We start from the raw sequence: 22,299 nt of genomic DNA on the forward strand, positions 1-22,299 counted from the left end.
CTTTAATAGGTGTGATCATACCAGCACTCATGCACCGGATTCCATTAGAACACCGTAGTTAAGCGTGCTTGGGCGAGAGTTGTACGAGGATGGGTGACCTCCTAGGAAGTCCTCGGGTTGCACCTCTTTTTTTTCACGTTGTTCTTACCCTCGTTCTTTAAACGACGCTATCTTGAATAGTTTAGCTAAAGCGAGCCTCAATGACCTGATTTTTGGTAAGTTCGCAAGGGCCCCGCAGGGCTTCACAGCCCGACTTACCCTACGTCGCGAGACATGCTTTTGATAATTTTGTGCGCATACTTTAATAGGTGTGATCATACCAGCACTCATGCACCGGATCCCATTAGAACTCCGTAGTTAAGCGTGCTTGGGCAAGAGTAGTACTAGGATGGGTGACCTCCTGGGAAGTCCTCGTGATGCACTATTTTTTTCTTTTTTTTTTTATACGTCGTGCTTACCCTCGTTCTTTAAACGACGCTACTTTGAATATTTTAGCTAAAGCGAGCCTCAATGACCTGATTTTCGACAAGCTCGCACGGGCCCCGCAGGGCTTCGCAGCTCGACTTACCCTACGCCGCGAGGCATGCTTATGATAATTTTGTGCGCATACTTTAATAGGTGCGATTATACCAGCACTAATGCACCAGATCCCAGTACAACTCCGCAGTTAAGCGTGCTTGGGTGAGAGTAGTACTAGGATGGGTTACCTCCTAAGAAGTCTTCGTGTTGCACCTCTTTTTTTTTACGTCGTGTTTACCCTCGATCTTTAAACGACGCTATCTTGAATTGTTTAGCTAAAGCGAGCCTTAATGATCTGATTTTTGGCAAGCTCGCACGGGCCCCGCCGGGTTTCGCAGCTTGACTTACCCTACGTCGAGAGACATGCTTATGATAATTGTGTGCGCATACTTTAATAGGTGCGATCATACCCGCACTGTTGCACCGGATCCCAACAGAACTCTGCAGTTAAGCGTGCTTGGGTGAGAGTTGTACTAGGATGGGTGACCTCCTGGGAAGTCTTCGGGTTGCACCTCTTTTTTTTTACGTTGTTCTTACCCTCGTTTTTTAAACGACGCTATCTTGAATTGTTTAGCTAAAGCGAGCCTCAATGACCTTATTTTCGGCAAGCTCGCACGGGCCCCGCAGGGCTTCGCAGCAAGACTTACCCTACATCGCGGGACATGCTTATGATAATTGTGTGCGCATACTTTAATAGGTGCGATCATACCAGCACTAATGCACCGGATCCCATCAGAACTCCGCAGTTAAGCGTGCTTGGGCGAGAGTAGTACTAGGATGGGTGTCCTCCTAGGAAGTCATCGTGTTGCACCTCTTTTTTTTTTACGTTGTGCTTACCCTCATTCTTTAAACGATGCTATCTTGAATTGTTTAGCTAAAGCGATCCTCAATGACCTGATTTTCGACAAGTTTGCACGGGCCCCGCAGGGTTTCGCGGCTCAGCTTACCCTATGTCACAAGACATGCTTATGATAATTGTGTGCGCATACTTTAATAGGTTTGATCATACCAGCACTCATGCACCGGATCCATTAGAACTCCGCAGTTAAGTGTGCTTGAGCGAGAGTAGTACTAAGATGGGTGACCTCCTAGGAAGTCCTTTTGATGCAACGTTTTTTTTTACGTCATGCTTACCCTCGTTCTTTAAACGACACTATCTTGAATAGTTTAGCTGAAGCGAGCCTCAATGACCTGATTTTCGACAAGCTCGCACGGTCCCCGCAGGGTTTCGCAGCTCGACTTACCCTACGTCGCGAGACATGCTTATGATAATTGTGTGCGCATACTTTAATAGGTGCGATCATACCTGCACTGTTGCACTGGATCCCAACAGAACTCTGCAGTTTAGCGTGCTTGGGCAAGAGTTGTACTAGGATGGGTGACCTCCTGGGAAGTCCTCGGGTTGCACCTCTTTTTTTTTTTCGTTGTTCTTACCCTCGTTCTCTAAACGATCCTATCTTGAATAGTTTAGCTAAAGCGAGTCTCAATGACCTGATTTTCGGCAAGATCGCACGGGCCCCGCAGGGCTTCGCAGCTCGACTTACCCTAAGTCGCGAGACCTGCTTATGATAATCGTGTGCGCATACTTTAATAGGTGTGATCATACCAGCACTCATGCACCGGATCCCATTAGAACTCCGCTGTTAAGCGTGCTTGAGCGAGAGTAGTACTAAGATGGGTGACCTCCTGTGAAGTCCGTGTGATGCAACATTTTTTTTACGTCGTACTTACCCTCGTTCTTTAAACGACGCTATCTTGAATAGTTTAGCTAAGGCGAGCCTCAATGACCTGATTTTCGACAAGCTCGTACGGGCCCCGCAGGGCTTCGCAGCTCGACTTACCCTACGTCGCTAGACATGCTTTTGATAATTGTGTGCGCATACTTTAATAGGTGTGATCATACCAGCACTCATGCACCGGATTCCATTAGAACACCGTAGTTAAGCGTGCTTGGGCGAGAGTTGTACGAGGATGGGTGACCTCCTGGGAAGTCCTCGGGTTGCACCTCTTTTTTTTTACGTTGTTCTTACCCTCGTTCTTTAAATGACGCTATCTTGAATAGTTTAGCTAAAGCGAGCCTCAATGACCTGATTTTTTGTAAGCTCGCACGGGCCCCGCAGGGCTTCACAGCTCGACTTACCCTACGTCGCGAGACATGCTTTTGATAATTGTGTGCGCATACTTTAATAGGTGTGATCATACCAGCACTCATGCACCGGATCCCATTAGAACTCCGTAGTTATGCGTGCTTGGGCGAGAGTAGTACTAGGATGGGTGACCTCCTGGGAAGTCCTCGTGATGCACTATTTTTTTCTTTTTTTTTTTATACGTCGTGCTTACCCTCGTTCTTTAAACGACGCTACTTTGAATATTTTAGCTAAAGCGAGCCTCAATGACCTGATTTTCGACAAGCTCGCACGGGCCCCGCAGGGCTTCGCAGCTCGACTTACCCTACGCCGCGAGGCATGCTTATGATAATTTTGTGCACATACTTTAATAGGTGCGATCATACCAGCACTAATGCACCGGATCCCAGTACAACTCCGCAGTTAAGCGTGCTTGGGTGAGAGTAGTACTAGGATGGGTTACCTCCTAGGAAGTCCTCGTGTTGCACCTCTTTTTTTTTTACGTCGTGCTTACCCTCGTTCTTTAAACGACGCTATCTTGAATTGTTTAGCTAAAGCGAGCCTTAATGATCTGAATTTCGGCAAGCTCGCACGGGCCCCGCCGGGTTTCGCAGCTTGACTTACCCTGTGTCGAGAGACATGCTTATGATAATTGTGTGCGCATACTTTAATAGGTGCGATCATACCAGCACTCATGCACCGGATCCCATTAGAACTCCGCTGTGAAGCGTGCTTGAGCGAGAGTAGTACTAAGATGGGTGACCTCCTGTGAAGTCCGTGTGATGCAACATTTTTTTTACGTCGTACTTACCCTCGTTCTTTAAACGACGCTATCTTGAATAGTTTAGCTAAGGCGAGCCTCAATGACCTGATTTTCGACAAGCTCGTACGGGCCCCGCAGGGCTTCGCAGCTCGACTTACCCTATGTCGCTAGACATGCTTTTGATAATTGTGTGCGCATACTTTAATAGGTGTGATCATACCAGCACTCATGCACCGGATCCCATTAGAACTCCGTAGTTATGCGTGCTTGGGCGAGAGTAGTACTAGGATGGGTGACCTCCTGGGAAGTCCTCGTGATGCACTATTTTTTTCTTTTTTTTTTTATACGTCGTGCTTACCCTCGTTCTTTAAACGACGCTACTTTGAATATTTTAGCTAAAGCGAGCCTCAATGACCTGATTTTCGACAAGCTCGCACGGGCCCCGCAGGGCTTCGCAGCTCGACTTACCCTACGCCGCGAGGCATGCTTATGATAATTTTGTGCGCATACTTTAATAGGTGCGATCATACCAGCACTAATGCACCGGATCCCAGTACAACTCCGCAGTTAAGCGTGCTTGGGTGAGAGTAGTACTAGGATGGGTTACCTCCTAGGAAGTCCTCGTGTTGCACCTCTTTTTTTTTTACGTCGTGCTTACCCTCGTTCTTTAAACGACGCTATCTTGAATTGTTTAGCTAAAGCGAGCCTTAATGATCTGAATTTCGGCAAGCTCGCACGGGCCCCGCCGGGTTTCGCAGCTTGACTTACCCTATTTCGAGAGACATGCTTATGATAATTGTGTGCGCATACTTTAATAGGTGCGATCATACCAGCACTGTTGCACCGGATCCCAACAGAACTTTGCAGTTAAGCGTGCTTGGGCGAGAGTTGTACTAGGATGGGTGACCTCCTGGGAAGTCCTCGGGTTGCACCTCTTTTTTTTTACGTTGTTCTTACCTTCGTTCTTTAAACGACCCTATCTTGAATAGTGTAGCTAAAACGAGCCTCAATGACCTGATTTTCGGCAAGCTCGCACGGGCCCCGCAGGGCTTCGCAGCTCGACTTACCCTACGTCGAGAGACATGCTTATGATAATTGTGTGCGCATACTTTTATAGGTGTGATCATACCATCACTCATGCACCGGATCCCATTAGAACTCCGCAGTTAAGCGTGCTTGACCGAGAGTAGTACTAAGATGGGTGACCTCCTGGGAAGTCCTTGTGATGCAACATTTTTTTTATGTCGTGCTTACCCTCGTTCTTTAAATGACGCTATCTTGAATAGTTTAGCTAAAGCGAGCCTCAATGACCTGATTTTCGACAAGCTCGTATGGGCCCCGCAGGGCTTCGCAGCTCAACTTTCCCTACGTCGCGGGACATGCTTATGATAATTGTGTGCGCATACTTTAATAGGTGCGACCATACCAGCACTAATGCACCGGATCCCATCAGAACTCCGCAGTTAAGCGTGCTTGGGCGAGAGTAGTACTAGGATGGCCGTCCTCCTGGGAAGTCCTCGTGTTGTACCTCTTTTTTTTTACGTCGTGCTTACCCTCATTCTTTAAACGACGCTATCTTGAATTGTTTAGCTAAAACGAGCCTCAATGACCTGATTTTCGACAAGTTCGCACGATCCCCGCAGGGTTTCGCATCTCAACTTACCCTATGTCGCAAGACATGATTATGATAATTGTGTGCGCATACCTTAATAGGTGCGATCATACCAGCACTAATGCACTGGATCCCATCAGAACACCGCAGTTAAGCGTGCTTTGGCGAGAGTAGTATTGGGATGGGTGATCTCCTGGGAAGTCCTCGAGTTGCACCTCTTTTTTCTTTTTTTTTTCTTTTTTTTTTAAGTCGTGCTTACCCTCGTTCTTTAAACGACGCTATCTTGAATTGTTTAGCTAAAGTGTGCCTTAACACTACAAAAAAAAGGTCTATGGTCACGGTGAAAAACCGTGACCATAGCTAGTAAAAAGGGTGACCGTAGGTCTATGGTCACGGTTTTTGACCTATGGTCACGGTTTTTCCGCCGTGGCCTATTCTCTCGTGGCCATAGACCTATGGTCACGGTTTTTATATCTATGGTCACGGTTTCTATGGTCACGGTTGTAATGTTCAAATTCTAGCACTTTAGGCCACGTTTTTTTACCGTGACCATAGCCTTATCTATGGTCACGGTTTTCACCGTGACCATTGTCTCTATGGTCACCCCTTCCCAAAACCGTGACCATAGCCTTATCTATGGTCACAGCTTTGGCCGTGACCAAAGCCTCTATGGTCACCCCACCAAAAACCGTGGCCATAGCCTTAGCTATGGTCACGATTTTAGCCGTGACCATGGCCCCTATGGCCACCCCTCATTAAACCGTGACCATAGCCTTATCTATGGTCACGGTTTTGGCCGTGACCATAGCCTCTATGGTCACCCCTCACCAAAACTGTGACCATAGCCTTATCTATGGTCACCCCTAACCAAAACCGTGACCATAGCCTTATCTATGGTCACAGTTTTAACCGTGACCATAGCCCCTATGGTCACCCCTTCCTTAAACCGTGGCCATAGCCTTATCTATGGTCACAGTTTTTCGCCATGACCATAGCCTCTATGGTTACCCCACCTTGACCATGAACATAGCCTTATCTATGGTCACGGTTTTCACTGTGGCCATAGCTTATCTATGGTCACAGTTTTTACCGTGACCATAGCCTGTTTTATGTTATGAGATTTAATTTTTTTAAAATCATAATCACATCCCAAAATGATGATAATCACAAAATAAATCTAAAAATGAAAAATTTGATAAATCCAAATCATAAAAGTTTCATTAAAAATTAGATATTCATTACATCACTAATCAAAATAGAGTGTAATTTATCCATTACATATAATATCGGATAAAGTCTCTTATCAAAAAGTAAAGAACACATCAAAATAATACATTTAGATAACCAAACTCATTATAAGACACATCTCATCTTATACAGGGTGCCACAACAACTAGTCAACTCCTTTTGTCTTTACGAGTCCAAAAAAATTATCCTGTATACAAAATAAAACAAAAAATTCCTCGTAAAGAACATTCAAGAGTAGGTAAACAAAATAATCAATTAACAAATATTAATCCTAAATTAATATAAAATACAAAATAATTTCTATTTTAAACTTCCTGTCTTAAAATGAGACATAATCAAGCATGTTCTGGAAAATATTTACAATTTAGCAATTAAAGATTTTACATATCAATAATTATAAAATATCTTGGAAAACACAGAGCTATTTGAAAAATCAAAGAAAATAGATACAAAAACTTTTAAAATGTTTACACACTAATCACATAAATAAAGTTGATGCATGACCTCTGAAAAATAAATAAAATTAAAATTCCTAATCTATCATTAAGACAAAAAATAGTGATATCATATCATCTACATGATATTTATAAAGTGATGTGTTCAATCAAAATGATTTAGTAGTCCCCATATATATTTCTTTGGTAAAATTGGAATGAGAAATTTTCATGCAAAAATTTACTCTTAGTGCTTAAATTCATCACTGTTACAACTCATTATATTCACCCTTTTGTTTAGTGTAAAACCTTGCTATTACCAATTTCAGAAGAAACAAGAAATGCTAATCCCTAGGTTAGTTCAAAAAACCCTAAATTCACGGACAGTCCCAACAAATAACCATCCTACAAGCATACCAAACAAGTTGTTTATTGCTGCACTGAAAAATTGAAAACACAGAAATTTTCACTGAGAACTAGCCATAAGGATTCACATTTGAGAACAAGGGAATCTGCTACTTGACTAAATTTGGACATAATCTCCTTTAAAAATAGGACTTAGCCACCCTTACGGGTTCCTTCTTTCTCAACATTTCATCAGCCTCTTTCAGTAGTTGCCACAACAATATATATTCTCAAAAATATTTGATAATAGTATAGAAAATCTATTTCTTAAATTCCATATCCAAAATAATTGCCAACACAACTTGGCAGCCTGATTTCCATTTTGTTTTTAAAATATCAAATGAATTCGGAATCACGCAAACTTTATATCCATGCGACCGTCTTGGATTGAGCTTTCTATTAAACTAAAAATCATAATTTTTTGCTGACTCTAGATTCGGGAATATAAGCAAAACCATGACTGCTCTGCAGTGTTTTAAATCCAGAAGACAGCAGCAGCGTACAACATTCGAAATTTCATAGAAAATCCAAATTAAATTCAACCACCTTCAAAATTTATGTGATTAAATATAACTTATTCAAATTTCTTTCTCAATTGGTTCCAGGGTCATACCATTTTTAATGAAGGAGTTACGTAGCTTGGAAGTTAGTTAATTTTTTGCTGAAGTCTGTTTTACAAATCATTGAACATAACCTCTTCCAAGTCCCATAACTCACTTACTAAAATATGGAAAACCCTGAAATTTGAATCATATATACTAAAAATACTCAAATTTCACCTCCAATTGGTTGCATCTCAATATCATTCCAGAATTAAAAATTATGAAGCCTCAAATTTACTGACTTAGAAAACAAAGCCTGACTTTTACTGCATAATACATCTTTCTCTGTAAATCCAAATCTTTAAAACCACAACTATAACCATTCTAAATTTTTATGAAATTAAATTATTAGGACCAAAATTTCATTTAAAATTGGTTCCATTTCAAAATTCAAACTGCAGAATTTCTAATAGAGGAATCAAGTTGCTGCTGTGTTAAACGTTCTGCAGAAAAACCGGATTTGACATCCCCAATTCAAAAATTCACCATAAATCATAATCTTAATTAAAAAGTCTCAAATTTATCAGTTTAGTTTCTTATATCCCCAAGTTTAACCCAGACTTAGTCTCATGCAATTCCAATCATTACGTAAGTAGTTATAGCTTTTCAAAGTTTCTGACTTCGTTTAAAATTATGCAGAAAATCATATTTTAGAGTTTGACTTTGAAAAATCATAACTAATTCTCTAGTTGATACGAAACCTTAAAAATTGAATTTTCACAATTACACTTAACATAATTTACTTAACATTTAAATTCTTATAATTTCAGTCACTATAGAGTTACTAAATCACTTTCAAAGTTGCTGTTTTATTTCAAGAGAACCTGATTTTCAGCAAACCATTTAGTATTCAAAATCCAACCCTTCAATACCCCTCAAAACCAATTCCAAATCAACCACCAACCAAGTTCATTAACATTACAATATACCAAATAACAGCTCAACGGCAATAAATCCAACATAACCCATTAAAATTCAGAAATTCTCAACAATTAGCACTACAAGAAAAAAGGCCTATGGCCACATTTTTTTTTGCTACGCTTTAAAAGCGTGGCCAAAAGTGGTCTATGACCACGCTTTTATGAGGGTGGCGATTGTATAGAGATTTAGCCACATTTTTTTTGCTACGCTTCAAAAGCGTGGCGAAAAGGATCAATGGCCACGCTTTTATGAGGGTGGCAATTGATGCGAGATTTGGCTACGTTTTTTTTGCCACGCTTAAAAAGCGTAGCCATAGAGAGAAACCGGCACGCTTTTAAAGCATAGCGACAGGGGTTTACTATTGTGGCGTTTTAAAAGTGTAGCCGTTTCCAAAAAGCCTTTTGCCACGCTTCAAAAGCGTGGCCAAAAGACTCCCCCAAAAAAAATTTTCAAAGAGCTCGTACCCTTCAAATTAAAATGTCTTAAAGTTATAACTTCAAATTAAAATCTTTTAACGAGCTCGCTCCTTCTTCATTCAAAGACCCTAAGCCCAAACTCCTCTTTCAAACATTAAGCACCATTTCGTTCAGAAGATAACCCTAAGCCCTCTCTTCATCGTGCCTCACCCTCACCCTAACTCCGCGACGACGACCTCCGTGAAGAACATCGCTGCGCTCGCAATGCCTCCGCCGGAAATCCCTCTTCCGGCGCCCCTAACCCTCCTTCTGTGGTGATTCTCTCATGCGGTGACTCCCTCTGCTCACTTGCCGTCGCAAACCCGCCGTCGATGCTCCCTTTGCCGCTGCTTCCTTCCGTCACTGCAAACCCCTAATGATGAGATATTTTGGAGGAAAAATAAATTTCTCCCAAAACACACAAATCTAACCGGCAAGTGCACCGGGTCGCATCAAGTAATAAAAACTCACGGGAGTGAGGTCGATCCCACAGGGATTGATGGATCAAGCAATTTTAGTGGATGATTAGTTTAGTCAAGCTAACATTGAGTGGTTGGGTGAAATTTTGAGAGCAGAATGTAAAATGCAGAGAATTTAAAGTTGCAGAAAATAAATGTGCAGAAACTTAAAGTGCAAGAAAAGTAAATTGCAGAAATTTAAATTGCAAGAAATGTAAATTGCATTAAATGTAAAGGGAATTGGGAATTGGATTTGCAGAAATTAAACAAGGAAAAGTTAAATTGCAACAAGCAAATAAGTAAAAGATGGATTTGATTGATTCGGAACCAAAACAGAAATGTAAATAAACATGAAAAGCAATAAACAGAGAATGTAAAATTGGAATTAAGATCTCAGGACCCAAGAGACTAGATAACCAAGTCTAGATCTCAATGCCTTCCTAGATCCAACAAGAACAATTGCAAGAGAAATTAAAGAAAAGTAAATTGCAGAAGCCAAGAGAAGGTGAAGTAGTAAACAGGAATGGAAATTCAATTGTGCAGAGAAAGTAAACAAGAAAATTCTCAAGGTAAGATTGAAACAGAATTTCTTCAATTCTCCACCCAAGATTCAAAACAAAGAAAATTAAAGAGAGAGCTCTCAAATTCTAGTGCTCCCTAGTGGAGCCAGCCTCCTTACAAATATGAAGATGATGCCTTATATAGGCTTTACAAAATGGAAATGAAAATGAAATTAAAAACAAATTACAATTAAATGAAATTCCTATTTTATCTATTTCTTGTGCCTTTGAGTGATGATCATTTGGGCCCTTGCTCTTGATGGAATTGGGTTGATAAAGGCCTTGGTTGATTGCTCTTGGAGTTTGAGGTAGAACCAAAGTGAACCAATTGAACCGGGTTTGAGGTTAGTCAAAGTTGGACCTAAAGTTTGAGCCAAAGTTAACTTTTCACATCAGCAAACACAATCTGCTGGTATGGACGTTGGTGCCAACGTTAGGGGTCTAACTTTGACCCTAACGTTGGCAATGCCTTGTGCACATTTATGGCGCCAACTTTGTCCTCTTGTCATGTTGCCAATTTTATGCCCAATATAGACTATCATATATGGTTGGAAAGCTCTGAATGTCATCTTTCTAACCCACTTGGAATCACTTCAATTGGACATCTACAACTCAAGTTATGATCATTTGAAGAGGGCATGGTCGCTGGCTTTGGTGTGCAGCGTTTGAGGTAACGTTAGCCCTCAAACGTTGGCGAAAACGCCAGTTCTGGAGGCTCAAATGTATTGTCCACCCCATACTATTATACATTGTTGGAAAGCCCTGGATGTCTACTTTCCAATGCCGTTGGGAGCACATTATTTGGAGCTCTACAGCTCGAGTTATACTCCTTTGAAGGTGCAGAGGTCAGTTGGCCTCACTGCAGGTTGCCACCATGTTCGTTTATGCACATTGCGGGGCAGTTTTCTCCCTCAATTTTAGTGTCCACCATGCAGTTCCATATATGCTTGGAAAGCTCTTGATTCCTACTTTCCAATGCTTCTTGAATCACCTCATTTGGAGCTCTGTAGCTCAAGTTATTCTTGTTGGAAGTATACCCCTTGTATGCCTTGTGGTGTGTGGCGCCAACGTTAGCCTCCAAGTTAGGGGGCTAACGTTGGCGCAAACGTTGGTGCCCAGGGGAGATCTTCTCAAGTTCCAACGTTAGCCTCCAAGTTAGGGGGCTAACGTTGGGGCTAACGTTGGCCCTTCTCCCTTTGTAATTCATGTGCCAACGTTAGCCTCCAAGTTAGGGGGCTAACGTTGGCACAAACGTGGGATGGCCAGGGAGGAAATTTCAAGTTCCAACGTTAGCCTCCAAGTTAGGGGGCTAACGTTGGGGCTAACTTCTTGCTTCCTGGTTCAATTTCACTTATTCCATTGTCCTCTCTTCACTCCTAGCCATTCCTCTTTGCTTCAACCTTTCTCCAAGCTTTCTTCACCTATCATTAATCAACCAAACTCATCAAAGCTATGCTCAAAATCATGAGATATTCATTCTTTCATAATATGCAACAAATATAGCACAAAACCTCATGAAATAGCATGAATTCATACATGGTTGATTAAATCAAAGGAAACATGAAAATCTACCCAATTGGCTTGCTTATGGCTCAAGAAAGTGCATAATTCAATTGAAAACAAAAGAAAAAGGCTAGTTAAAATAGGCTAAGATGACTTGTCATCACCTAACCCCTTCCGCGCCGCTCCCTTTTTCGTGCAGGCCAGGGCCCCTTCCATCGATGCTTCATTGCTGGTTTTGAGAGTTGGTAAGCCCTATTTATTAAAGTCTGTAATCAAACCAGATAACAAAAGAGAGTTGAAGTTTAATTTAAGTAGCAAGTCTCTGTAATCAAATCAGTGCATATGAGTTGGTTGTGGTTGTGTTGTGTTGAATGTGTTAGTTGAATTGATTTTTTTTTGGTTAATATTATTTTTGGGTGCTATGGAATTATCGAATAGAACAGAACTGATGTTATTAAACTCTGAATTGATTTATTAAAATCTTCTTTCTCTTTCTTTCGGTAGATTCTGTCCTTGTTTTTCTTCAAAATGTCCACTTTCTTTATTATTATCATTTTGGTTATTGTTAATTTGTGGTTGCAATTCTTTTAGGTAACCCAGCCGCCTGGTGATTCAATTTCCAGCCTTTGTTTCAGTCCCAGGGCCAATTTTGTTGTCGCTATTTCATGGGATAACCAGGTTTGAGTTTGACTTGGATATTAGGGCATATTTTTTTGTTAATGTTTTGTGTTATTTCTATTTTTTAATGTTAGTTCACAAAAGAAAAATTGTCACAATGTTATCTTTTTGGTGTTTCTTGCTTTTACGATTAACTTCTCAAACTGAAAGGGATATGATGTTTTTTATAATTAGTATTAGAAAGAAGAAATGGTGACAGAAAATACTTCTGAAACTAAACTAGCTCTTTAAATTTATGTGAAGAAAAGGCTCTTATGTTGTGTTTAATTGTTTGATAGACAAATGTTTTTTTTTTTTGGTGAATTTCTTTTGTCAATATCGTAGGTTCGATGTTGGGAGGTTGCAAGGAATGGAACTGTTATCAACAGCACACCCAAGGCTTCAACATCTCATGACCAACCAGTAATGAATTTCAGCTCATTTTATTAAAAAAAAAAGAAAAAGAAAAAATTATTATTAGTGGTATTACTGAAAATTTCTTTTGAACTGAGATGGCATTATAATTAATGTTCTCTTTTATTGTTTAAGGTTTTGTGCTCCACTTAGAAGGATGATGGAACACCGGTTTTCTCCGGAGGCTGTGACAAGTAAGTCAAGATGTGGCTGCTTTGGATCTAGTTTTCTTTCTAGTTTTGGTAGTTGATCCAAGTTTTGTTTTTAATGCGTAAAAAAGGTTTTGTTTTTGTTAAGTTTTTTTTTGTGACTCTGTTTTATCAAGTTTTAACGCTGATTAATCACTTGACCAAAAAAAAAAGCTGATTAATCCACCTAAAATGAGGCATGGCGCCAAAATTTAAGAAATGATGTATGAAAGCAGAATTCAGAAAAAGCAGTTCCTGACCAAAACAAATAAAAGAAAAGCAGTTAAAGTTGGCTGATTTTGATTGTGTTGCAGAAATATTTACCTCTTGAGGAAGGTGCCAAAGTACATAGCCATATATGTGAAGAGTAGGGTGAAATAAATCAAATCATGTGAAATTATCTTATTTGAGTGTATCTGATCCAAATTCACATGCTGCTATATATGGTAAAGAGTAAAGACAAATACATTGTAGGGGTATATACTATACTATATACACATGATTTGAACCTTTGCTTTTCTATTCCAATGGGGCCATGGGGTACGGTCCTCCAAAGTAGACCTCCCTCCCTTCTTAAACCTAATTATCATAACCACGTAATGTATGAAATATACATGTATTTGTCTGTGAGTTGATTTTATTAGATTACTTTATAGCATAAATATGACCTTGGATATGCCGTTGCTAGGATCCCAGGAACAAATATATACTATGCACTCTTGTCCTTTAACATGAGACACTTTTCACGTTATGCCGACAGTTATATCCACCTTATAGGGAATCATCTTATTTTCAACATTCTAAGCTAAATTTGGAAAAATGTTCAGTGTGTATCGTTATTTTTTTTAGTTTCTATATGTTTGGAGCGCAAATAATACATTGTGTTGTTGCTTAATGATAAATTCATAATAATAATGTGACTAATAATGTATAAATCAAATATATAACTTCAAAACATTTAGTTTAAACAAGTTAATGTACTATGAATAATGATCACTTAATCATTTTCTTCAGAGTGGTCATTTATATATATAATTATTTATATGTTTATTTAATAATTTTAAATTTTTAAAAAATAGAATTTCATAATAATTCTCTGTCGTATTAATAAAAAAATTCCCTTCCTTATATCATTTCGATTCTCTCTGTCGGCTCACTGCTACTTTATAGAGAGAGACCTCCATATCTCATTACTGTGCTTTCTCTCAATCTTTAATGTACTTTTTTTTATATTAGAACTAATATTATATATGTCTAATCTAATGAATAAGGTATATAATATGTACGTGTATCTATCACTAACACAATATTATCCCGTAATAACCTAACATATACCAATTCATATTTATATTGTCCATTATTTTAAGTGCATTATTAGATTCCCTTTTTTATTAAAAAAAATCAATTGAAATTTCATGGTGGGTGATGACTAAGATGATATTCAGAGAAACAGTTTTGCTTTCAATGTGTGATGATGAATAAAAGTTCTATCTTATCAGGGAGCTAGGAAGGGGAAATTATTTGAGAATCTAAAACAATTAGAAAAGATCATTGTCATGCATATTACAAGGACATAATCACTTTTAGGTTTAGGGTTTATTTTCTGGTGGCTAAAAAATGTTAGTGATGAAATTCTATCTTTCAACCATGTCATATGAAAAACTTTCAAGCTTGATTAGACTGTAATTTTCATTTTTGTCTCCCTTATTCAATTTTCTCTATTGCAAATTAAATAAACACTAGATTAGTTAGATCTTAGGTGTAATAATGCTTGTGTCTATGGTTTTCAGGAGAGCAGTGTTGAGCGAGATGATATTAAAGAACTTTTTAGTGAGGTAAGTTGCTGAAGCTGTACATAGTCCTTTGCCAGAAGTTTCTGTTCTACTTATTACTTAACAAAGAACCCTTTGGAGTACTTGAGTTTGTAGAATCAGTGAATAACAAAAGGAATTTTGACTTTTAGAATCATGAAGATCTATTTTTCTATTTGGTTTTACTTTTAAGGTTTAGTAGAGGGAAATGAATCACTTAATTTAGTTAGAAAAGATAGTCGTAAATGCAGTTGCATGTTTTGGCATTGATACTTCTATCTCCTTCATTTTCTCCTGATCTGTTGATTCAGCTATCAATGTTTAAGAAGAATTATGACCATCTTCCAAAAGATATATACTTTGGAAATTACAAAGATTTTGTACGTGGGAATCCAAACTACTTTTTGACTTACGAAAATGGTAAATCAGCTGCCTGTATACAAGATCATCTTCGTCCAAATGGTGCACACAGATGGGATAACTACATGAAATCCCCAAAGTATGTTCTGTTGATTCTTTATATTTATGTCTCCCCTTGATGTTTTTTCACTTATGAGTTCCATGATGTTCTCCTGAATTTTTTCTAGTGAGATCAAGTTGGAGGAGGTTGCTGTTTTGCATTACACATGCTAAATTCTCATATCTCACTTCCAGACGTGATCGCTGTGGTTGCAAACCTACCAAAGAAGATTTAAAAAGATGCTTCATGTTGGAATTTGATAGATCTGTGAGTTCATGAACTCTGTTTCCACCTTATTCTTTTACTTTCTTTTCTGTCCACTTAGCCATTTGGTTGAATATTGGGGAAAAAATGGATTTGTCTTACCCGTGCAGTATATAATTAGATTACTATAGTTTGAACTTAAGGTTGACCAATCGTCACAGATTCTAGTTGCTAAAAAATAGGGAAAAAGGGTTTGGGCATGGTGGGGACTGCTTTCCCAACTGATGAGTATTCATTATAGTGTTTATTATTTCCTCTGTAGTAAGTTCAATTACTCTCTGCTGCTACAAGGACAATAACACAGCCATGGCTGCTTCAGTTTCAACCATAGGAGCTGTCAAAGGAACTCTAGTATGATACTTTTACCTTACTTTGTTACTTTCAATTAATTCTATTCACTCAATTTATCACTTCTAGTTTTAAACTATGTATAAGATTAGGATAGTAAATGGATTGGATGCAGTGTGAATTAGTAATCAGTTATAGATACCAAATTAGAAAAATAATGATCATGCGGACTATGGATACATACATATCATTAATTTGTGAGTTATCAATATATTTAGATGCGGTTCATGATTTCTTGTATACTTAAAAAATTGGATTAGAGTTTTGAATAGAGTAGTAACTCTTAAATAACAAGAGAATAATGTAATTTTACATTGCAGGTGAGTTTGAATGGTTCTGGAGCTGTGGCTTCATCAGTTCCCAATTCATCAGCTTTCTTCGGAAGCAACTTGAAGAAGGTTACCTCAAGAATCCACAGCAGTAGCAAGGTTTCCTCCGGAAGCTTCAAGATTGTGGCGATCGATGAGGACAAGCAGACAGATACGGACAGATGGAAAGGGTTGGTCTATGATATCTCAGATGACCAGCAAGACATCACAAGAAGGAAGGGTATTTTGTAGTTTTTAGAGGATGTAGATAATGTAATAATTATTGGAATTGTAATGCATGTATTACAAATTTATGGGTAGTTGTTATCACTTTGATTTTTTGTTAGAGCTTGTCATGTGATCAATCACTATATTTGGTGTACAAGTTTATGAAGGTTTTATATTGTTAATAGTAATTAAAATTGTTATGAAGGTTTTATATTGTTTAAATTTTACATTATTTATGAATTTTGTTAGATTTTATTATGAAGATTAAAAAAAAAATTGAACTTCAACAAATTCCATACAGCAGCCACCTTTCGCCACACTTTAAAAGGGTAGCTATTCCATACAGCAGCCACTTTTCGCCACACTTTAAAGCGTACCTATACCTTTAGCTATTGGTACGCTTTAAAAGCGTAGCCATATTTCTAGCTATTGGCACGCTTTAAAAGCGTAGCCATATCTCACGACTTTGCTACACTTTAAAAGCGTAGCCGTATCTCTAGTTATTGGCACCCTTTAAAAGCGTAGCCATATCTAGCTACTGGCACGCTTTAAAAGCGTAGCCATATCCTCTCGCATATGGCCACGTTTAAAAGCGTGGCAATAGATAAAAGCGTGGCGACAAAAAAAAGTGGCCATAGGTCACTAAAAGCGTGGCGATAGAGCAACCGGCACGCTAACAGTTGTGACCCTTTCAAAAGCGTGCCGGTTGCTCAAAAAGCGTGGCGAAAAGCTATCGCTACGCTTTTTCCCACTTTTCGCCACGCTTTAAAAGCGTAGCAAAATCTTGGTTTTCTTGTAGTGTAGTCATCAAACAATTCCCAATCCACATAATCAATCAATATCACTAATCAACAATTCCAAATCACAATCTCAACCATTCCAATCACAATTTCAGCCACAATTCAATATTCACATAATCAATCAATTACTCACAGCTATTAAATCTATTTGCAGTTATTCAATAAACCTTGTAGGCATTCTTAAATTGAAATCGTTTAAACCCCCTACCTCAATTAGTCAAAACCGTCGAATTTAAACACAATGATGCCCTTCCTTTTTCCAGTTTACAACAGCCAATGCGGCCGGAACAGCAGCAGCAGCCTCACTTCTTCTGGGGCAGCAACAACAATGACAATCGCGCCTATCCCAATCACCTCCGTAGCGATGACATCAGTGGTTCCGGATAAAGATGATAATACTAAGCAGAGACATTAACATATGCTATTGTAATCAGAACAAAATATGGTAGAGGAATAGATTCGGGAAACAGAGCATGAGCAAGAGTGTTACAGTTTCAAGAATGGAATTGGGAACGCAGGGGAAGCTGCTGTCGGGTATATTAGTGACGCCTCCCTTCAAGCTCAATGATGATTGAACTGTGACGGCGAGCTCCCTTCAATGGCAGTGCTAACGGCGGTGCACGGCGTTGGCAGTGACGACTCTAACACGGCAACAAAGGCAGAGCTTCTTCTCGGTCAGCGGCTTGCAGCTCACAGTTTCCTCCCAACGTCTCTCTCTCATCTTTGTTCCATAGCAGCGGCCTCAACTGGCGCCAGCGGCGGACTTCACCCACGGCGATAGCGACGGCTCAAACAACAGCGACAGCACACGACGGCGTGCAACGACAACAACAAATTCCTCTCTACGCGACGTTGAATCTATGCCTCCCTCTTTCTTCAACTCGAACCTGACGACGGACTCCAAGGCAGTAGCAAGAAGCTCAACGGCGTTTGGTCTCCATAGTGACGGCGGTGAGACACCGGTGATGGCGAGCCGGACAGCAACTGGACGGTAACGTGGAGCAGCTCCCTCTCTTCCTCTCTGTGGCTGGTGTGGGTGTGTTGTACGTTAAGTGGGTGAAGGAGAAAGGGGGTGAAGGCTGCGTGTTTCAGCCTCTGAGGAAAGGGAAAAATGAGGGTTAGGTTCCCAATTTGGGAATTAGGGTTTCTGGTTTTAATTTGGGAATTGGGATTAGAAATTAAGGATTTTATAAAAGAATAAAGGATAGATATGAATATATATTTTGATAAAATTAGAGGGTAGAGAAATTTTAAAATCAAATATACTCTATTAAAAATATTTAAGAACATTATTTGTCAACATATTATTAAGTTCAACTAATTATTTTTAATTTAAATTATAAAATAAATATATTAATCACATTTTTATAAAATATAGTTTAAACTCAATACTAATTATTCAAATTAAATGATATAACTTTTTATTATTTTTCTATCACCGAAACTTTAATTTCAATTTACAAAATATCTAATTATAATAAAATTACTTAAACTTTAAGTATTTATAAAAATTCATTTAATCATTTCTCATTTAATTATCAAAACTTAATTTAATTACTTTTAATAAAATAATTTCTAAAAATAAAATATTTAATGAATATATAAATTGAAATTAACTCAAATAATATTTTTTTCGAAAACTATGGGTCTTACAAATCACATTTTATAAAATATGATTTTAAATCTAAAATATCGATTACCTAAATTAAATTATATTACATTTTATTGTTTTTCTATCACAACTTTAATTTCAATTTCTATAAAGTAACTAATTATAAATCATTTTTTAAATCATTATTAAGTTATTAAATCATTTTTTATGTTATTAAGTTTTAAATCTTTTTAATTTAAAATTAATAGTATTCAACTTAATTTTTTATTTATAAAATTAAATTTAAAATTTTAATATTTAAAATAAATCATATAAAATTATTATTATTAGTTTTTAATTATTAAATTTTTAAAAGATAAATATTAAAATTATAAAAATACATAAAAATTAATTATTAAATAATGATTAAATGTTGATATAATTTAGTAAAACCTAATAATTTTAATATTTAAAACCGTGACCATAGACCCTTTTTGGTCATTGTAAAAAACCGTGACCATAGACCCCTTTTAGGTCACCCTAAAAACCGTGACCATAGACCTTTTTGGTCACTTGTAAAAAACCGTGACCATATACCCTTTGGTCACCCTCAAAAACCGTGACCATAGACCCTTTTAGTCACCCCAAAAACCGTGACCATAGACCCTTTTAGGTCACTCCAAAACCGTGACCATAGACCCTTTTAGGTCACCCCAAAACCGTGACCATAGACCCTTTTAGGTCACCCTTAAAAACCGTGACCATAGACCCTTTTAGGTCACTGTAAAAACCGTGACCATAGACCCTTTTAGGCCACCCCAAAACCGTGACCATAGACCCTTTTGGTCACCTGTAAAACCGTGACCATAGACCTTTTAGGCCACCCCAAAACCGTGACCATAGACCCCTTAAGGTCACCCCAACACCGTGACCATAGACCTTTTAGGTCACCCTTTTTTGTAACCGTGACCATAGCCCCTTTTTGGTCACTGTAAAAAACCGTGACCATAGACCCTTTAGGTCACCCCAAAACCGTGACCATAGACCTTTTAGGCCACCCCCAAAACCGTGACCATAGACCCTTTAGGCCACCCTCCAAAACCGTGACCATAGACCTTTTAGGTCACCCTTTTTTGTAAAACCGTGACCATAGACCCCTTTTGGTCACTGTAAAAAACCGTGACCATAGACCCCATTTAGGTAACCCCTAAAAACCGTGACCATAGACCCTTTTAGGCCACCCTTTTTTAAAAAACCGTGACCATAGGTACTCTATGGTCACCCTTTCCAAAAAAACCATGACTATAGCTTTTTTTTGTCACCCTAAAAAACCGTGACCATAGAGGATCTATGGTCACGGTTTTTTACCGTGACAAAAAAAAACGTGGCCATAGACCCAAAATGTTGTAGTGTAATGACCTGATTTTCGGTAAGCTCGCACGGGCCCCGCAGGGTTTCGCAGCTCGACTTACCCTACGTCGCGAGACATGCTTATGATAATTGTGCGCGCATACTTTAATAGGTGCGATCATACCAGCACTGTTGCATCGGATCCAAACAGAACTCCGAAGTTAAGCGTACTTGGGTGAGAGTTGTACTAGGATTTGTGACCTCCTGGGAAGTCCTCGGGTTGCACTTCTTTTTTTTACGTCGTTCTTACCTCGTTCTTTAAACGACGCTATATTGAATAGTTTAGCTAAAGCGAGCCTCAATGACCTGATTTTCTGCAAGCTCGCACGGGCCCCGCAGGTGTTTGCAGCTCGACTTACCCTACGTCGCGAGACATGCTTATAATAATTGTGTGCGCATACTTTAATAGGTGTGATCATACCAGCACTAATGCACCGGATACCATTTGAACTTCGGAGTTAAGCGTGCTTGGGCGAGAGTAGTACTAGGATGGGTGACCTCCTAGGAAGTCCTCGTATTGTACTTCTTTTTCTTGTTTTTTTTTACATCGTGCTTCCCCTCATTCTTTAAACGACGCTATCTTGAATACTTTAGCTAAAGCGAGCCTTAATGACCTGATTTCCAGCAAGCTCCCATGGTACCACAGGGCTTCGCAGCTCGACTTACCCTACGTCGCGACACAAGCTTATGATAATTGCTTGCGCATACTTTAATAGGTGCGATCATACCAGCACTATTGCACCGGATCCCAACAGAACTCCGCAGTTAAACGTGCTTGGGCGAGAGTAGTACTAAAATGGGTGACCTCCTGGGAAGTCCTCGTGCTGCACATGTTTTTTTTTACGTCGTTTTTACCCTCGTTCTTTAAACGACGCTATCTTGAATAGTTTAGCTAAAGCGAGCCTTTTTGACCTAATTTCCGGTAAGCTCCCACGGGTCCGTAAGGCTTCGCAGCTCGAATTACCCTATGTCGCGACACATGCTTATGATAATTTTGTGTGCATACTGTAATAGGTGCGATCATACCAGCACTAATGCACTGGATCCCATCAAAACTCCGCCGTTAAACGTGCTTGGACGAGAGTAGTACTAGGATGGGTGACCTCCTCGGAAGTCCTCGTGTTGCACCTCTTTCTTTTTTTTTTTACGTCGTGCTTACCCTCGTTCTTCAAACGACGCTATCTTGAATTGTTTAGCTAAAGCGAGCCTCAATGACGTGATTTTTGACAAGATCGCACGGGCTCCGCAGGGATTCGCAGCTCGACTTACCCTACGTCGCGAGACATGCTTATGATAATTATGTGCGCATACTTTAATAGGTGCGATCATACCAGCACTAATGCACCGAATCCCATCAGAATTCGTAGTTAAGCGTGCTGGGGCGAGAGTAGTACTAGGATGGGTGACCTCTTGGGAAGTCCTCGTGTTGCATTTTCTTTTTTTTTGTACGTCGTGCTTACCCTTGTTCTTTAAACGACGCTATATTGAATAGTTTAGCTAAAGCGAGCCTCCATGACCTGATTTTCGGAAAGCTCGCACGGGCCCGGCAGGTATTCGCAGCTCAATTTACCTACGTCGCGAGACTTGCTTATGATAATTATGTGTGCATACTTTAATAGGTGCGATCATACCAGCACTAATGCACCGGATCCCATCAGAATTCCGCAGTTAAGCCTGCTTGGGCAGAGTAGTACTAGGATGGGTGACCTCTTGGGAAGTCCTCATGTTGCATCTTCTTTTTTTTTTGTTACGTGGTGCTTACCCTTGTTCTTTAAATGACGCTATATTGAATAGTTTAGCTAAAGCGAGCCTCCATGACCTGATTTTCGGCAAGCTCGCACGGGCCCCGCAGGGATTCGCAGCTCGATTTACCCTACGTCGCGAGACATGCTTATGATAATTATGTGTGCATACTTTAATAGGTGCGATCATACCAGCACTAATGCACCGGATCCCATCAGAATTCCGTAGTTAAGCGTGCTTGGGCGAGAGTAGTATAGGATTGGTGACCTCTTGCGAAGTCCTCGTGTTGCATCTTCTTTTTTTTTTTTTACGTCGTGCTTACCCTTGTTCTTTAAACGACGCTATATTGAATAGTTTAGCTAAAGCGAGCCTCCATGACCTGATTTTCGGCAAGCTCCCATGGGCCCCGCAGGGATTCGCAGCTCGATTTACCCTACGTCGCGAGACATGCTTATGTAATTATGTGCGCAT

General features: G+C 39.4%; 1 protein-coding gene, 19 non-coding genes and 6 pseudogenes across 23 annotated transcripts; all 26 read left to right on the forward strand.

Annotated features, from left to right (window-relative positions):
- Positions 1–7: 7 nt before the first annotated feature.
- On the forward strand, positions 8–126 carry LOC112759407 (5S ribosomal RNA). Its single transcript, XR_003180164.1, has one exon. It is a non-coding gene; the product is annotated as a 5S ribosomal RNA (ribosomal RNA).
- Positions 127–306: 180 nt separating this feature from the next.
- Positions 307–425, forward strand: LOC112762151 (5S ribosomal RNA). Its single transcript, XR_003182502.1, has one exon. It is a non-coding gene; the product is annotated as a 5S ribosomal RNA (ribosomal RNA).
- A 191-nt stretch (positions 426–616) lies between these two features.
- Positions 617–735, forward strand: LOC112759607 (5S ribosomal RNA; annotated as a pseudogene).
- Positions 736–915: 180 nt separating this feature from the next.
- On the forward strand, positions 916–1,034 carry LOC112759271 (5S ribosomal RNA). Its single transcript, XR_003180046.1, has one exon. It is a non-coding gene; the product is annotated as a 5S ribosomal RNA (ribosomal RNA).
- A 180-nt stretch (positions 1,035–1,214) lies between these two features.
- On the forward strand, positions 1,215–1,333 carry LOC112760772 (5S ribosomal RNA). Its single transcript, XR_003181195.1, has one exon. It is a non-coding gene; the product is annotated as a 5S ribosomal RNA (ribosomal RNA).
- Positions 1,334–1,514: 181 nt separating this feature from the next.
- On the forward strand, positions 1,515–1,632 carry LOC112759817 (5S ribosomal RNA; annotated as a pseudogene).
- Positions 1,633–1,811: 179 nt separating this feature from the next.
- On the forward strand, positions 1,812–1,930 carry LOC112759425 (5S ribosomal RNA). The gene has a single exon (XR_003180178.1). It is a non-coding gene; the product is annotated as a 5S ribosomal RNA (ribosomal RNA).
- Positions 1,931–2,111: 181 nt separating this feature from the next.
- Positions 2,112–2,230, forward strand: LOC112759556 (5S ribosomal RNA; annotated as a pseudogene).
- A 178-nt stretch (positions 2,231–2,408) lies between these two features.
- On the forward strand, positions 2,409–2,527 carry LOC112759301 (5S ribosomal RNA). Its single transcript, XR_003180074.1, has one exon. It is a non-coding gene; the product is annotated as a 5S ribosomal RNA (ribosomal RNA).
- A 180-nt stretch (positions 2,528–2,707) lies between these two features.
- LOC112762220 (5S ribosomal RNA) lies at positions 2,708–2,826 on the forward strand. Its single transcript, XR_003182567.1, has one exon. It is a non-coding gene; the product is annotated as a 5S ribosomal RNA (ribosomal RNA).
- A 191-nt stretch (positions 2,827–3,017) lies between these two features.
- LOC112759288 (5S ribosomal RNA) lies at positions 3,018–3,136 on the forward strand. The gene has a single exon (XR_003180061.1). It is a non-coding gene; the product is annotated as a 5S ribosomal RNA (ribosomal RNA).
- A 181-nt stretch (positions 3,137–3,317) lies between these two features.
- Positions 3,318–3,436, forward strand: LOC112759571 (5S ribosomal RNA; annotated as a pseudogene).
- Positions 3,437–3,614: 178 nt separating this feature from the next.
- LOC112762221 (5S ribosomal RNA) lies at positions 3,615–3,733 on the forward strand. The gene has a single exon (XR_003182568.1). It is a non-coding gene; the product is annotated as a 5S ribosomal RNA (ribosomal RNA).
- A 191-nt stretch (positions 3,734–3,924) lies between these two features.
- LOC112759289 (5S ribosomal RNA) lies at positions 3,925–4,043 on the forward strand. The gene has a single exon (XR_003180062.1). It is a non-coding gene; the product is annotated as a 5S ribosomal RNA (ribosomal RNA).
- A 181-nt stretch (positions 4,044–4,224) lies between these two features.
- On the forward strand, positions 4,225–4,343 carry LOC112762202 (5S ribosomal RNA). The gene has a single exon (XR_003182550.1). It is a non-coding gene; the product is annotated as a 5S ribosomal RNA (ribosomal RNA).
- Positions 4,344–4,523: 180 nt separating this feature from the next.
- LOC112759655 (5S ribosomal RNA) lies at positions 4,524–4,642 on the forward strand (annotated as a pseudogene).
- A 178-nt stretch (positions 4,643–4,820) lies between these two features.
- Positions 4,821–4,939, forward strand: LOC112760597 (5S ribosomal RNA). The gene has a single exon (XR_003181030.1). It is a non-coding gene; the product is annotated as a 5S ribosomal RNA (ribosomal RNA).
- A 180-nt stretch (positions 4,940–5,119) lies between these two features.
- LOC112759339 (5S ribosomal RNA) lies at positions 5,120–5,238 on the forward strand. Its single transcript, XR_003180108.1, has one exon. It is a non-coding gene; the product is annotated as a 5S ribosomal RNA (ribosomal RNA).
- Positions 5,239–11,792: 6,554 nt separating this feature from the next.
- LOC112754326 (ribulose bisphosphate carboxylase/oxygenase activase, chloroplastic-like) lies at positions 11,793–16,488 on the forward strand. Of its 4 annotated transcripts, XM_072220843.1 has the most exons (9): positions 11,793–11,851; positions 12,198–12,284; positions 12,609–12,686; positions 12,813–12,871; positions 14,656–14,700; positions 14,988–15,175; positions 15,264–15,403; positions 15,663–15,751; positions 16,069–16,488. In XM_072220843.1, the coding sequence occupies exons 8-9, from the start codon at positions 15,707–15,709 to the stop codon at positions 16,306–16,308; spliced, it is 285 nt and encodes a 94-aa protein (XP_072076944.1). In that variant the 5' UTR covers positions 11,793–11,851; positions 12,198–12,284; positions 12,609–12,686; positions 12,813–12,871; positions 14,656–14,700; positions 14,988–15,175; positions 15,264–15,403; positions 15,663–15,706; the 3' UTR covers positions 16,309–16,488. The 4 variants fall into 4 exon arrangements, with proteins under 4 accessions (XP_072076944.1, XP_072076943.1, XP_072076946.1 ...); XM_072220842.1 differs by lacking the exons at positions 11,793–11,851; positions 12,198–12,284 and having other exon boundaries at positions 12,335–12,686; XM_072220845.1 differs by lacking the exons at positions 11,793–11,851; positions 12,198–12,284 and having other exon boundaries at positions 12,335–12,686; positions 15,106–15,175.
- A 3,707-nt stretch (positions 16,489–20,195) lies between these two features.
- On the forward strand, positions 20,196–20,314 carry LOC112759743 (5S ribosomal RNA; annotated as a pseudogene).
- A 178-nt stretch (positions 20,315–20,492) lies between these two features.
- Positions 20,493–20,611, forward strand: LOC112759223 (5S ribosomal RNA). The gene has a single exon (XR_003180002.1). It is a non-coding gene; the product is annotated as a 5S ribosomal RNA (ribosomal RNA).
- Positions 20,612–20,799: 188 nt separating this feature from the next.
- LOC112762243 (5S ribosomal RNA) lies at positions 20,800–20,918 on the forward strand. The gene has a single exon (XR_003182588.1). It is a non-coding gene; the product is annotated as a 5S ribosomal RNA (ribosomal RNA).
- Positions 20,919–21,097: 179 nt separating this feature from the next.
- Positions 21,098–21,216, forward strand: LOC112762234 (5S ribosomal RNA). Its single transcript, XR_003182580.1, has one exon. It is a non-coding gene; the product is annotated as a 5S ribosomal RNA (ribosomal RNA).
- A 186-nt stretch (positions 21,217–21,402) lies between these two features.
- On the forward strand, positions 21,403–21,520 carry LOC112762168 (5S ribosomal RNA). The gene has a single exon (XR_003182518.1). It is a non-coding gene; the product is annotated as a 5S ribosomal RNA (ribosomal RNA).
- A 182-nt stretch (positions 21,521–21,702) lies between these two features.
- LOC112759453 (5S ribosomal RNA) lies at positions 21,703–21,820 on the forward strand. Its single transcript, XR_003180202.1, has one exon. It is a non-coding gene; the product is annotated as a 5S ribosomal RNA (ribosomal RNA).
- A 185-nt stretch (positions 21,821–22,005) lies between these two features.
- Positions 22,006–22,123, forward strand: LOC112759363 (5S ribosomal RNA). Its single transcript, XR_003180128.1, has one exon. It is a non-coding gene; the product is annotated as a 5S ribosomal RNA (ribosomal RNA).
- Positions 22,124–22,299: the final 176 nt, after the last annotated feature.

The sequence above is a fragment of the Arachis hypogaea genome, chromosome 16 (assembly GCF_003086295.3).
Source record: "Arachis hypogaea cultivar Tifrunner chromosome 16, arahy.Tifrunner.gnm2.J5K5, whole genome shotgun sequence".
Classification (NCBI taxonomy): domain Eukaryota; kingdom Viridiplantae; phylum Streptophyta; class Magnoliopsida; order Fabales; family Fabaceae; genus Arachis; species Arachis hypogaea.

What these genes read in the sequence shown, in the direction of transcription:
- LOC112754326 (XM_072220843.1), top strand. Translation starts at nt 15,707, where the DNA reads ATGGCTGCTTCAGTTTCAACCATAGGAGCTGTCAAAGGAACTCTA. An exon ending in GAGCTGTCAAAGGAACTCTA is followed by an intron (nt 15,752 to 16,068) that starts GTATGATACTTT and finishes TTTACATTGCAG; the next exon opens with GTGAGTTTGAATGGTTCTGG.